This window comes from Puma concolor, chromosome D1, assembly GCF_028749965.1.
Source record: "Puma concolor isolate L17-30 chromosome D1, mPumCon1.1.hap2, whole genome shotgun sequence".
NCBI lineage: Eukaryota > Metazoa > Chordata > Mammalia > Carnivora > Felidae > Puma > Puma concolor.
The window spans coordinates 49285354-49298819 of NC_141676.1; the positions used below are offsets into that span (position 1 = coordinate 49285354).

Consider the following 13466-nt stretch of genomic DNA (forward strand, 5'->3'; position numbering starts at 1 on the left):
TAAAACTTATTCCATGGTCACTGTGGAATATACTTTACTGGCTTCAAAAAGAAATTTCCTTAAGAGCAGATGTCACAGCAATTTATTTTTTAATGCTTATTTTTTCCATGAAAAAGTAATCTCTTCTTTCATCTTCTCTTTGTAGGCTTGCCTAGGTTTGATCTACACTGTATATGTGGATAGTTTGAATGTCTCCTTGGAAAGTCTCATTGCAAACCTGTGTGCGTGCCTTGTCCCAGCGGCTGGAGGGTCTCAGGTAAATAGAATAAAAAGGGAGATGAAGAGGGCCTGTTCCTCTTCTCCTCTGCTCCAGTTAATTTAATTTTTGAAGAACAGAAAAAAATGGAATTCCTTAAATATTTTCATTTTAAAGAAGATCTTAGTTAAGCATTGTCCCTATGGTCTGCCTTCTAGAGACCCAAGATTCCATTCTCTTCTTAGGTCATAAGGTTAGTTTTAACACAGGGCTCACCTTTCACATAGCATAATTAGAAGTCATATTTTGTGTAACTTGAACTCTAGTTTACGTTTTCTTGGAAATATTCGTTTTAAGCTGAACATTTAAAATGTCTCCTTTCCACCTTTATTACTCCTCTATACAGCTGTGGCTCATTTCATTAACTTATATCAAAATGTTTTTTAGTGATAAAAATTAGAAAAACTCTAAACTACCTTTAGAAATATTAATGTTGATGACCATCCAAAATCACAAATCTTTTCCGGAAAGTATAAGCTATCCCTTAAAATTTCCCAAGGTTTTTGTCATATTTGAGCCTCATATGAGGACATTAAATTCTTTTACTGACATAAAAATTTCTCAGAGTAGTCATCTTGTTTGTCTTAAGATTTTAATTTTCATCTCTGTGGTCGAAAAATAAGAACCTGAGCTTTTATGCCTCAATGTTTCCAGGGCACATAGTTAAAAAAAAAAAAAAAGACTTCCTTCACTTATTTTGCTTATTCTTGTGTAATGTTGTGGAAGAGGACAGCCCTCTAAAAATTACATTGTTTATCCTCCTCAGTCTGACAGAGATGATACTTGCTATGAAACTGACATTTTTTTCCCTTGCCCTTTGTCTTTTTTTTAATACTAAATTTATTATCAAATTTGTTTCCATACAACACCCAGTGCTCATCCCAACAGGTGCCCTCCTCGATGCTCATCACCCACTTTCCTCTCTCTCCCACCCCGCCCATCAACCCTCAGTTCTTTCTCTTTTAACTCTTTGGTCTTACCTGGTGTCCTGTTACTCTTAAGTTTTTATCCTCTTGTCTTCCTCCTATTCCCTCCTCCCTCATTCTTCTTCCCTTACTACAAAGGCAGAATAGAAGATGTAAGTTTGGTTACAAATGAACCTAAACTTTAAAGCTGTGGAATTATTTTATGGAACTTTCTCATGTGGGATTTATTTTGACTTTATTATGTTAATTTATTTTTTAATTTAAAAAACTTTATTGTGGCTGCTAGACGTTTTAAAGTATTACATATGTGGTTCATGTTACATATTTTTTGTTTTCCAAGTTTTATTGACATATAATTGGCATAAAAATGTTGACTTTAATATTTTCTTATTTTTTAGTTAAGTATGATTGTCACTAATTTTTGTTTCTCCATTGTTATTAAATTTTCAGCTTTCTAATTACTGAATTTTCTCATACCATATTCATTTGGGCACAATGTAATTTGAATATTTTTGGTTTCATCATTACTCTTGCATCTATTAATTGGATCTTATAGGCTCATCATTACTCTAAATTTGGACTTCAAAAAAAAGTTGTTTTTTTTTACATTATTTATTTATTTATTTTATTTTAAAAAAATTTTTAACGTTTATTCATTTTTGAGAGACAGAGAGAGACAGAGCACAAGTGGGGGAAGGGCAGAGTGTCAGCACAGAGCCCGATGCGGGGCTCAAACTCAGGAACTGTGAGATCATGACCTGAGCCGAAGTCGGGCACTCAACCAACTGAGCCACCCAGGTGCCCCATATTTTTTATTTTTGAGAGAGAGAGAGAGAGAGAGAGACAGAGCACAAGTGGGGGAGGGGCAGAGAGAGAGTGAGACACAGAATCCGAAGCAGGCTCCAGGCCCCGAGCTGTCAGCACAGAGCCCGATGCGTGGCCTGAACCCATGGACCCGTGAGATCATGACCTGAGCCAAAGTTGGACACTTAACCGACGGAGCCACCCAGGCACCCCCCAAAAAAGTTTTTTTTTAATTTTATTTTGAGAGAGAGTTAGAGAGCAAGTGGAGAAGGGGCAGAGAGAGAGGGAGATAGAATCCCAAGCAGGCTCTGCACTGCTAGCACAGAGCCCCATATGGGCCTCAAACTCACAAACCTCGAGATCATGACCTGAGCCGAAGTTGAGAGTCAGATGCTTAACAAAACTGAGCCACCCAGGCTTCCCCCCAAAAAACATTTTTTTAAATAAATTTGAACTTTCAAAGGATTTTTTTTTGTTTTAAGAAAATGAGAGAAATCATTTATGTTTGTGTATGTGTGTTTTTCACCCATTCTGCAGAAGCTGTTCTCCTTGGGTGCAGGAGACAGACAGCTGATCCAGACTCCTTTGCATGACAGTCTTCCTGTCACAGGCACTAGTGTGGCTCTCCTGTTCCAGCAGTTGGGTATGTCTTTTCTCCCATTGTCAGTGTCCTCGTGTAGAAGCCTATGAAAAAAAGATTTATCTGAAACTCATGTCACCTGACATAAATCAAGAAAATAAAAAGCTAATGATTAAATACCTGATATATAAAATATATAATTTTATGGGTCTTAATCTTAAATGGTATTCATTCTTTACTTTCTTTTTTTTTTTTTTTTTTTTAAGTTTTAACCCTGGCCTCTTTTGCTCTGGAGTCAATTCGACTTTTAGAAAATAGGCAGATTTTCTTTATGCTTTCAAAAATGAATAGATAGTATAGTTTGCTTTTCCTTAGATGAATTAGTTTTGTACAATCCTTGTCAGATGGAACTAAAAGTCCCATTCTTCTAATCTATCACCTGGATCAGGACTTTATCTTCAATTTTCTAGCAATGGCAAGGCTGAAGAATTGTGGGGAGGACATCACAAAAAGTACCCTCTATCCATTGGATACCTTGTACTTCATTTAGGGAGTAGTATAAAAATTTTTTTCAAAATTTTTTTTCTTTTTTTTTTAATGTTCATTATTTATTTTTGAGAGAGAGAGAGAGACAGACCGACAGACAGACAGACAGAGCATGAGCAGGGGAGGGGAGGGGCAGAAAGAGAGGGAGTCACAGAATCTGAAGCAGGCTCCAGGCTCCAAGCTGTCAGCATAGAGCCTGATGGGGGCTTGAACTCATGAACCGCAAGATCATGACCTGAGCAGAAGTCAGACATTTAACCAACTGAGCCACTCAGACGTCCTAATTTTTTTTTCCAAAAATTCATTTAAATTCTAGTTAGTTGACATATAGTGTAGTATTGTTTTCAGGAGCAGAATTTAGTGATTCATCACTTACATACAACGCCCAGTGCTCAACACAAGTGCCTACCTTAATGCCTATCACTCATCTAGCCCATCCCCCACCCCCCTCCCTCCATCAACCCTCAGTTTGTTCTCTATCATTAAGTCTCTTAATGATAGAGTCTCTTATGATTTGGGATGCCTGGGTGGCTCAGTTGATTGGGCGTCCAACTCAGGTCATGATCTCAGCTCGTGAGTTTGAGCCCTGCGTCTGGCTCTGTGCAGACAGCTTGGAGCCTGGAGCCTGCTTCAGATTCTGTCTCCCTCTCTCTCTGCCCCTTACCTGCTTATGCTCTGTCTCTTTCTCAAAAATAAATAAACATTAAATTTTTTTTTAATAGAGTCTCTTATGGTTTGTTTCCGTCTCTTTTTTCCCCCTTTCCATATATTCGTTTCTTAAATTGCACACATGAGAGAAATCTCATGGCATTTGTCTTTCTCTGACTTATTTTGCTTAGCATAATACTCTCTAGCTCTAGCCATGTCATTGCAAAAGGCAAGATTTCATTCCTTTAGATGACTGAGTAGTAGTCCATTGTGTATATATATCACCTCTTCTTTATCCATTCATTAGTCATTGGACACTTGGGCTCTTTCCATAGTTTGGCTATTATTGATAATGCTGCTATAAACATTGGGATACATGTACCCCTTCAGATTTGTATTTTTGTGTCCTTTGGGTAAATAACCTAGTAATACAATTGCTGGATTGTAGGGTAGTTCTATTTTTCACTTTGGAGGAATCTGCATACTATTTTCCAGAGTGGCTGCGCCAGTTTGCATTCCCACCAACAGTGCAAGAGCGTTCCCCTTTCTCTGCATCCTTGCTAACACTTACTATTTATGTTGTTAATTTTAGCCATTCTGACAGGTGTGAGATGGTATCTCATTGTGATTTTGATTTGTATTTCCCTGATGATGAGTGATGTTGAGTGTCTTTTCATATGTCTGTTAGTCATCTGGATGTCTTCTTTGGAAAAATGTGCCTTCATGTCTTCTGCCCATTTTTTAAGTGCATTATTTGGGGGTTTTTTGGATGTTGAGTTTGATAAGTTCCTTATAGATTTTGGATACTAACACTTTATCAGATATGTCATTTGCAAGTATCTTATCCTGTTCCATAGGCTGCATTTTGGTTTTGTTGATTGGTTCTCTCCCTGTGCAGAAGCTTTTTGTCTTGATGAAGTCCCAATAGTTCATTTTTGCTTTTGTTTCCCTGACCTCCGGTGACATATCTAGCAACAAATTGCTCTGGACCAGGCCAAAGAGGTTGTTACCTTTCTTCTCTAGGATTTTTTTTTTCTTCTTCTTCTCTAGGATTTTGATAGTTTCCTGTCTCACATTTAGGTCTTTGATCCATTTTGAATTTATTTTTGTGTATGGTGTAAGAAAGTGGTCCAGTTTCATTCTTCTCTTGCTGTCCAGTTTTCCCAGCATGATTTGTTGAAGAGACTGTCTTTTTCCTACTGGATATTCTTTTTTTATTATTATTCTCAAGTTAGTTAACATACAGTTCAGTCTTGTCTTCAGGAGTAGAACCCAGTGATTCATCTCTTACACATGACACCCAGTGCTCATCCCAAAAAGTGCCCCCCTTAGTGTCTGTCACCCATTTAACCCCCGCCCCCACCATCAACCCTCAGTTTGTTCTCCGTATTTAAGAGTCTCTTCTTTCCTGCTTCATTGAAGATTAGTTGACCATATAGTTGTAGATAGTATAACTTTATTTTTTTTTTTTTTTTTTTTGATAGTATAACTTTAAAGTGAGGATGTTTCTGATCACGGCTGCCTGAGATTTCTGTTTACCTCTTACTTGTCCTTTATATGTGCCTACATATGAGTGTCCCATTCTCCTTGATTCAGTCTTTGTCAGTGTTCTCCATCTGTCTTTGGGTCTTTTTTTAGTTACACTGGAACCTTCCCTTCCTTAGGGCTCATATTCTGCATCCCCATGGAATTATTCCTTATACAAAACTCCTGCCCTCTTGTTTCCTTTCTATATCATGCTGAATTTTGCTGCTTGCTCAGCTCTATAACTTATCCCTTCTTTTTCATGAATGGCCCCATCCTTATTCTTCTGCTGTGACTTCAATTGTCAAATTTAGAAAGCCTCAGAAGAAATTAATGTAAATATATGCGGAGTTTTATAGTATCCTAATAAAGATGAATGGTGATACCAATCCCCAAGTAGTAGTTTTTCTCCCATTACATCTATTTCCTTTCAGAAGTTCAAACACTAAAAAATCACCTATCCCTTTTTCTCTCCCCTCTGAAAGATTCTACTCAGTCATTTCAGTGAAGTCCTAATTTAATTAAACCTTTTTTTTTTTTAAGTGTATGAAATAGATAATCTCTCACTGGTGGCACTTACTTCTCTAAAGAATGTCTTATTTATTAAATCCTCCTGCCATATACTTTTAGAAAATATTTTAGGGGCTTCATGGACTACCTGCAGCCTGTCCATGGTCCCTCCTAACCATTGACTTAGTTGATTTTAGCCAAACACTATTCCTGTGACTTTTTTACTTTTAGAAGAGGCTGTATACCTCTAAAGGGTCAATCAAAGCAAAGATTTACCATGAAGAGGAATAGAATAATAATGACACAAATATAATAATATCACATTCCCAAATGCTACCTTTTATCTTAATGAGTGCCTTACAAGCCTCGCATGTTTTTGAGTTTTTACAATGAGTTGATGAGGAGAGGAGAAGGATGTTACTGACATTCAGTGCCCACGACCAGGGATATTAAACATCCCTCATGCATGATGTATGTGCACCAGAAGAGTTTTTACTTCAAAAACACTGGTAGCACTCCCACTGAGAAAAACTACAATAAAGTATAAATTTATAAAACCTGTATCTCTCTTCAGGTAACGGTGGTCTGTGTAACTTAGACTAACCCTCTTAGCAATAACTACTAGAAAAGCTATGTAAATATAAGCATCATCTTCTTGAAAGTATCAGAAGCAGTAAAGGTGACTAAACCATGGTCCGAGAAAAGAAGGAAACCTAGAGAAGTGGGCCAGACATTTGGGACCAGTTTTTCCCAGAGCATCAGTTGATTTTGGAAGAAGTAACTGAAAAGCTGTCCACACACTATCGATATCCCGTAGGGATGGGGGAAATTGAGTTCAGGTTTACCAAGGGACATTTCTTTAAAAGCTGTCATCCTTTGAGTTGAGACTACAAAGGACCACAGCTGAGGAATGAGTCAAGGTCTACATAAGGTCCCTTGAGGAACTGAAGTGGAACTTGAGATCATTTTAGTTCCTTCAAATGGATTCTAGTGATCCTTGATGCTACTGTAGTATATAGCTATATAGTACCAGTAAAAGAAAATCCTCTCTGGAGCAAGATAACTGCATTCTAGGCCTTAAGTATAAATATTCCCAACACTCAACCAAAACTAGCCAGAAACACAGAGGACTAATCCTATATGAAAGAAATACAGAAGAAACCATAGACAGGGGCACCTAGAAAATAGTTACCAGATTCACATATTAAAATAACTATGCTTAAATATTGAAGGAGATAAACAGTCACGAGTGAGAATTTGGGGAGTGGCATCAGCAAGATGTTAGAACAAGAAGTCCTAGTCCTTCTTCCACAGAAACATTGCTTTAACAATGATGTACCGTTCAAAATGCAATCCAGCTAAGAATTTGCAGTGAGCACACAGCTGAGTACAGACAGACACGTTAAAATGGGTAAGGAGAGCAGCGTCACTTTTTCTTGTCAGCCTCTCCCCCAAGCTTGCACAGCTCAGCACAGGGAGAGGACGCCCCAGCTTGCAGCTCCTTGGGGGAGAGGGAAGGAGAAGAGTAGAGTATGTATTCAATTTTCCAGCTTTTTGGGGGGCTGCCTGAGAGTGAGACTGGTTCCTGTCTCACCTCTTTTGGAGCACTGACAGGATTGGCATGGTTTCGATGCCACTGAGAACAAAGAAGAGTAAAGGGTAGCTTTCTGTACCATCATTGCTTGTCACAGGTGGAGAAGATGCACAACTTGGGGTATATCCCATGGGAAGGAAGAAGAGGAAAAACAGCAGTCTAACTTTTCAGAGAGCTGCCTGAATATTGACAAAGTTGTAGAGGAATTGTAACTTTAATTCACTGCTGATGAGAATGTGAATTGGAGCACAGTTTGATTTACTAAAAAGTTAAATAAACCAAATAATCTAGCCATTCTACTCTTAAACCTTCTACTCCATTTACCTAAGGAAAATGGTAACATTGTCCATAAAATATTTGTACATGAATGTTCATTTCCATATTTTTATGGATATTTTAAAAACTAGGAACAAGCTCAGTCTGGATCAGTGGCAGTGGTTAATGGTGATGATAATACATAAATAATCTGGTATGTCCATACAATACAGTACTACTAAGCTATATAATGAATTATTGAGACATGGTATAGCATAGATTAATCTGAAAATAATTATGCTGAATTTAAAAAGTCATACAAAAAAGAATTTATACTGTATCATTTGGTTTCTATAAAGTTCTAGAAAATGCAGTCTCTGTGGTAATAGAATAGTTGCTTTGGGGGTGAGAAAAGAAGGATTACAAAGAGATATAAGGAAACTTTTTTTTTAATGTTTATTTATTTTTGAGAGAGAGATAGAGACAGAGCACAAGCAGGGGAGGAGCAGAGAGAGAGGGAAACACAGAATCTGAAGCACGCTCCAGGCTCTGAGCTGTCAGCACAGAGCCTGACGTGGGGCTTGAACTCACAAACCATGAGATCATGACCTGAGCCGAAGTTGGATGCTTAACCAACAGAGCCACCAAGGTACCCCAAGTATGAGGAAATTTTGGAATGTTGTGTTCATTATCTTGATTGTGGTGATGGTTTTACAGGTATGCATATATATGTCAAAGTATATCAAATTCTACAAGTGAATTAAAAATATATATTCATACAAGAGCTTATACATGAATTTTCATAGCAGCATTATTCATAATACCCCAAAAAATGGAAACAACCCAAAGGTCCATCAACTCATAAATGGATAAACAAATTTTGGTATATTTATATAAATGGATTATTATTGAGCCATAATAAGGAATGAATTTTTGATATGTGCTACAAATGGACAAATCTTGAAAACATTATGTGAAGTGAAAGAAGCAAGACTCAAAAGGTCTTATATTGTATGATCCCATGTATATGAAATGTGTACAACAGGCAAATCCATAGAGACAGGAAGTAGATTAAAGGTTGCCAGGAACTGGTGGGGGAGGGGACAGTGGAGTGACTGATAAGGAGAATGGGGTTTCTCTTCAGGTCATGAAATTGAGTTAGAGACTGGTGATGGTTTTACAACCTAAGCCTATTCTAAAAACTACTGAATTGTATTCTTTATAAGGGCAAGTTTATGGTATATGAATTATATATCAATAAAGAAAAAACTTCTTGTCAGAAGAATTCAGAAGCCATCTTGAAGAGGCTTGCAACTGATCTGATGGTATAATTTGAGCTTCATAAATGATGGTAATTGCAATTGATTGAAACCCAGCAAATATTTTTAAATCCATGAATTCATAATAATATTAAATGAAAAATTATTACCTTAGAACATAATGGAACCAATTTGTTATCTTGAAAACTTATCAGTAAAGGAAAAGAGGGGCGCCTGGGTGGCTCAGTCAGTTAAGCGTCCGACTTCGCTCAGGTCATGATCTCACAGCTTGTGAGTTCGAGCCCTGTGTCCGGCTCTGCGCTGACAGCTCAGATCCTGGATCCTCTTCGGATTCTATGTCTTTCTCTCTCTCTCTCTCTGCCCCTCCCCTGCTCACACTCTGTCTCTCAAAAATAAACATTAAAAAAAAATAGTTTTTTAAATAAAGGGAAAGAATCTAGCATTTATTCTGCCTTGTTTATATGACTATATAATACAGGACAACCCAATAGTAGATGAGGAGAATTGTGTCTTTTTAAAAGTATTCTATCAAGGTGCACCTGGGGGCTCAGTCGGTTAAGCATCCTGCTCTTGGTTTCGGCTCACATCATGATCTCATGGTTTGTGAGTTTGAGCCCTGCATCGGGCTCTGTGCTGACAGTGCAGAGCCTGATTGGGATTCTCTCTCTCTCTGCCCCTCCCCTGCTCTCTCTCTCTGTCTCTCTCTCTCTTTCAAAATTATAAGTAAACTTAAAAAAAATAAAAATAATAAATAAAAGTATTCTATCAATAAATGAAAAAATTATAGTAACAGAACATCATCATTTTACAGTCTTTAGTAAATGAACATCTGATAATCAACAAGTGTTATTATAAGAAGGAAAAAAGCAGGTATTATATATCTAGCCTTGCCACACACACTACCTGTGGTTTGGTCAGAGGGATTAATCTGAGTCTGATTTCAGGAAATACAGAAGACAGGGGAACACATTGAAATGCACCAAAAGATGGCAGTTGTCAAAATCTAGGCTCTCAGAAGATGTGGTGTGTGTATATATATGTATGTATGTATATAGTGTGTGTGTATACACACACACACACACACACACATATATAATGGAATATTATTCAGCCATAAAAAAGAATGGAATCTTACCATTTATAATAACATGGATGGAGCTAGAGAGTGTAATGCTAAGCAAAATAAGTCAGATAAAGACAAATACCATACTATTTCCCTTATATGTGAAATTTAAGAAATGAAACAAATGAGCACAAGAAAAAAAAGAGAGAGTAACCAAGAAACAGACTCTTAACTATAGAGCACAAACTAATGGTTACCAGGGGTGTGGTAGGTGGGGGGATGGGTGAAATAGGTGAAGGGAATTAAGAGTACACTTATCATAATGAGCACTGAGTAATATATAGTATTGTTGAATCACTGTATTGTACAACTGAAACTGATATAACACTGTATGTTAACTATACTGGAATTAAAGTAAACTTTTAAAAAGTCTGGGTTCACAGAAAATCATTGGTCAAATGTCCCAGGTTCTTTTTTTTTTTTTTACTATTTTTAATGTTTATTTATTTATTTATTTATTAAAAAAAATTTTTTTTCAACGTTTATTTATTTTTGGGACAGAGAGAGACAGAGCATGAACGGGGGAGGGGCAGAGAGAGAGGGAGACACAGAATCGGAAACAGGCTCCAGGCTCCGAGCCATCAGCCCAGAGCCTGACGCGGGGCTCGAACTCACAGACCGCGAGATCGTGACCTGGCCGAAGTCGGACGCTTAACCGACTGTGCCACCAGGTGCCCCAATGTTTATTTATTTTTGAGAGAGACAGACAGAGCACAAGCAGGGGAGGAGCAGAGAGAGAGGAAGACACAGAATCCAAAGCAGGCTCCAGGCGCCATGCTGTCAGCACGAAGCCCAACACAGGGATCAAACTTACAGACTGTGAGATCATGACCTGAGCCGAAGTCAGACACTTAACTGACCAAGCCACCCATGTGCCCCTGTCCCAGGTTCTTTAACAAATAAATTTTAATGAAAAGAAAGGAATGGAGGAATAACTTCAAGATTAAAAGAGATTTATAACATACCCTATTTTTAATAGAGTGAGATTGAACTATAGTGTCTAGGAATGCACATTTTGGCAATGAAACTATAGAAAAAAAGGAAAATGATTGATAGAATAAAGTCAAGATAATGGTTACTTATGGCAGTAGAGAGAGAATTCTGATTGGAGGCACAGGGAAGGGGCCTTTAGGGTTGCTGGCGAAGTTCTCTTTCTCAGCCTAGGTAGTGTTCCTTAATTCTTTAGGATAATTCACTAAGCCACCCATTTTACTTGTATGGTTTTCTATATTTGTGTTTAATCTTTCAATAAAAATATTTTAAAAAAACTTATAAAACTAACTCTTTACATGTATATATTTTATTTAAAAATATATAGTACTTCAACACATTAGAGATTTTATTCTCAGATAACAAAGTCTAGAGGTAGGCAGTACAGAGCTGATGTGTTGACTCACAATTGTCTTCAGGGATGGTATGGGAATTCTACTCCATAGTTTTTCCTTACTTATTAATAAGGAGTTTTTCCCTTACAAGACTATGAGCTTTAAGAACTTCTTCTTATTCTGTGTGTCCTCTGTATTTGGCATAGTACCTTAGGCTCAAAAAACATTAATATTTGTTGAATACATGAATGAATACATTAGCCATGAAGAAAATGGCAATCAGGGGGCGCCTGGGTGGCGCAGTCGGTTAAGCGTCCGACTTCAGCCAGGTCACGATCTCGCGGTCCGTGAGTTCGAGCCCCGCGTCGGGCTCTGGGCTGATGGCTCAGAGCCTGGAGCCTGTTTCTGATTCTGTGTCTCCCTCTCTCTCTGCCCCTCCCCCGTTCATGCTCTGTCTCTCTCTGTCCCAAAAAAATAAATAAACGTTAAAAAAAAAAATTTTATAAAAAAAGAAAATGGCAATCATTATTTTATTAGATGATGTTCTATGTATGGATTAAGTGTGTCGGAATGTATGACTATTAGTCATTTGAAGATCAGATTTCATTATTTTACTCTCTAGTATTTTCAGCTGAATTATCTTTTGCTTACATTTTCAAAATTTAATTTTTCAGGGAAAAAATAAGGAAAAGATAAGAAAGGGAAGGAGAGAGAAGGATGCTTCTAAGCGCTGTGTGCAGAGTTGTAGTTTCCAGAGCATGCGGCACTGATAATTCTGTCTAAAGGCGTGTTCTTATCACCAGTCATTTTGGTTGGACTGTTGTTGAAGGCCATTATCAGAGTTCACTACCTGGGTTGGGGGTGAGATGGTGGTGGTGGATTTTATAAAGCATAGACAGGAAGCAGATAAGAGTGTAAGATTCTTTTGTAGCCTTGACCAGTTTTCCTGTGGAAGGTCTAAATGTAATGATAGCATTTCCTTGGTTCTTCTCTCCACGGATTGTTATGATAATGAATTTGTTTTTCACAGTTTGAAAGGTCTCTGCCATTGCCTGAAATAATTATGTGGACTTCTACCATCACCCACCTCATTCCCCATAATTTCCTGTTAATCACCTTCGTCTCTTACTTCCTGTATTATTTATTTGTTCCTTGTAGCCTATCTGAACTATTTTTGTTTACCTGCAGATTTGTGGAAAACTGTAGATGTTTTGTTTTTTTAATGTTAGTAAGATTATATTCACAGGATTGGTTTTTATAGCCCATCTGATTTTTTTGTTTGTTTGTTTAATCCATAGCTGTTTAACTCACATGTCCCTCTTTAACCTAAATAATTTTGTGAAATTTTCATGACATGTTTTGCCATATCTGTTTAGTTATAATTTGGATTTTAACTGCAAATACGCTAATTTTAGAATACTTATTCTCCAGTTTTTACAGTATCCTATTTTAAAGTATACTTGAAAATGTATACTACATTTTTTAAGTTGCGTACTAAAATGAACTTGGACCCTCATCTATCATCAATTTCCATAGTTAAACTACAATAGTCTTATATCATCCGTGCTTATACTTCTATCACAGCTTTACCGATGTATTATTGACGCATAGCTTATGTAAGTTCAAGGTTTACAATGTGATGACTTGATGCAGATATATATTGTGAAATGATTACTACAGTAAGATTAGCTAATACCTCTGTCCTTTCACATAATTCTAAATTTTTATGTGTGTCCTGATAATATTTAAGATCTACTGTCTTAAGAACTTTCAAGTATATAATACAGTATTATTATAATCACCACGCTGTACATTAGATCCCCTGAATTTATTCATCTTATACTTAGAGTTTGTGCCCTTTGACCAGCGTCTCCCCATTTCTCACACCCGTTAGCCCCTGGCAACCACCATTCTACTCTCTATTTCTATGAGTTCAGCTTTTTTTGATTCCACATGTAAGTGAGAACATAGAGTGTCTTTCTCTTTCTAATTTAACTTAATATAATGCCTTAAAGGTCTATCTATGTTGCTACAAAGGCAGGATTTCTTTCTTTTTTATGGATGAAAAATATTCCATTGTATTACAATTATTTTC

The 13466-nt window shown here is 37.2% G+C and overlaps 1 protein-coding gene across 3 annotated transcripts in view; it reads left to right on the forward strand.

The window, feature by feature from the left end:
• SBF2 (SET binding factor 2) overlaps positions 1-13466 on the forward strand; it is a 490797-nt gene that overhangs the window by 238023 nt on the left and 239308 nt on the right. For all 3 annotated transcript variants that reach the window (XM_086678004.1, XM_086678005.1, XM_086678006.1), the window contains exons 5-6: positions 146-256; positions 2524-2629. In XM_086678004.1, coding sequence (XP_086534130.1) covers positions 146-256; positions 2524-2629 — 217 coding nt within the window. The remainder of the gene's footprint in view (positions 1-145; positions 257-2523; positions 2630-13466) is intronic.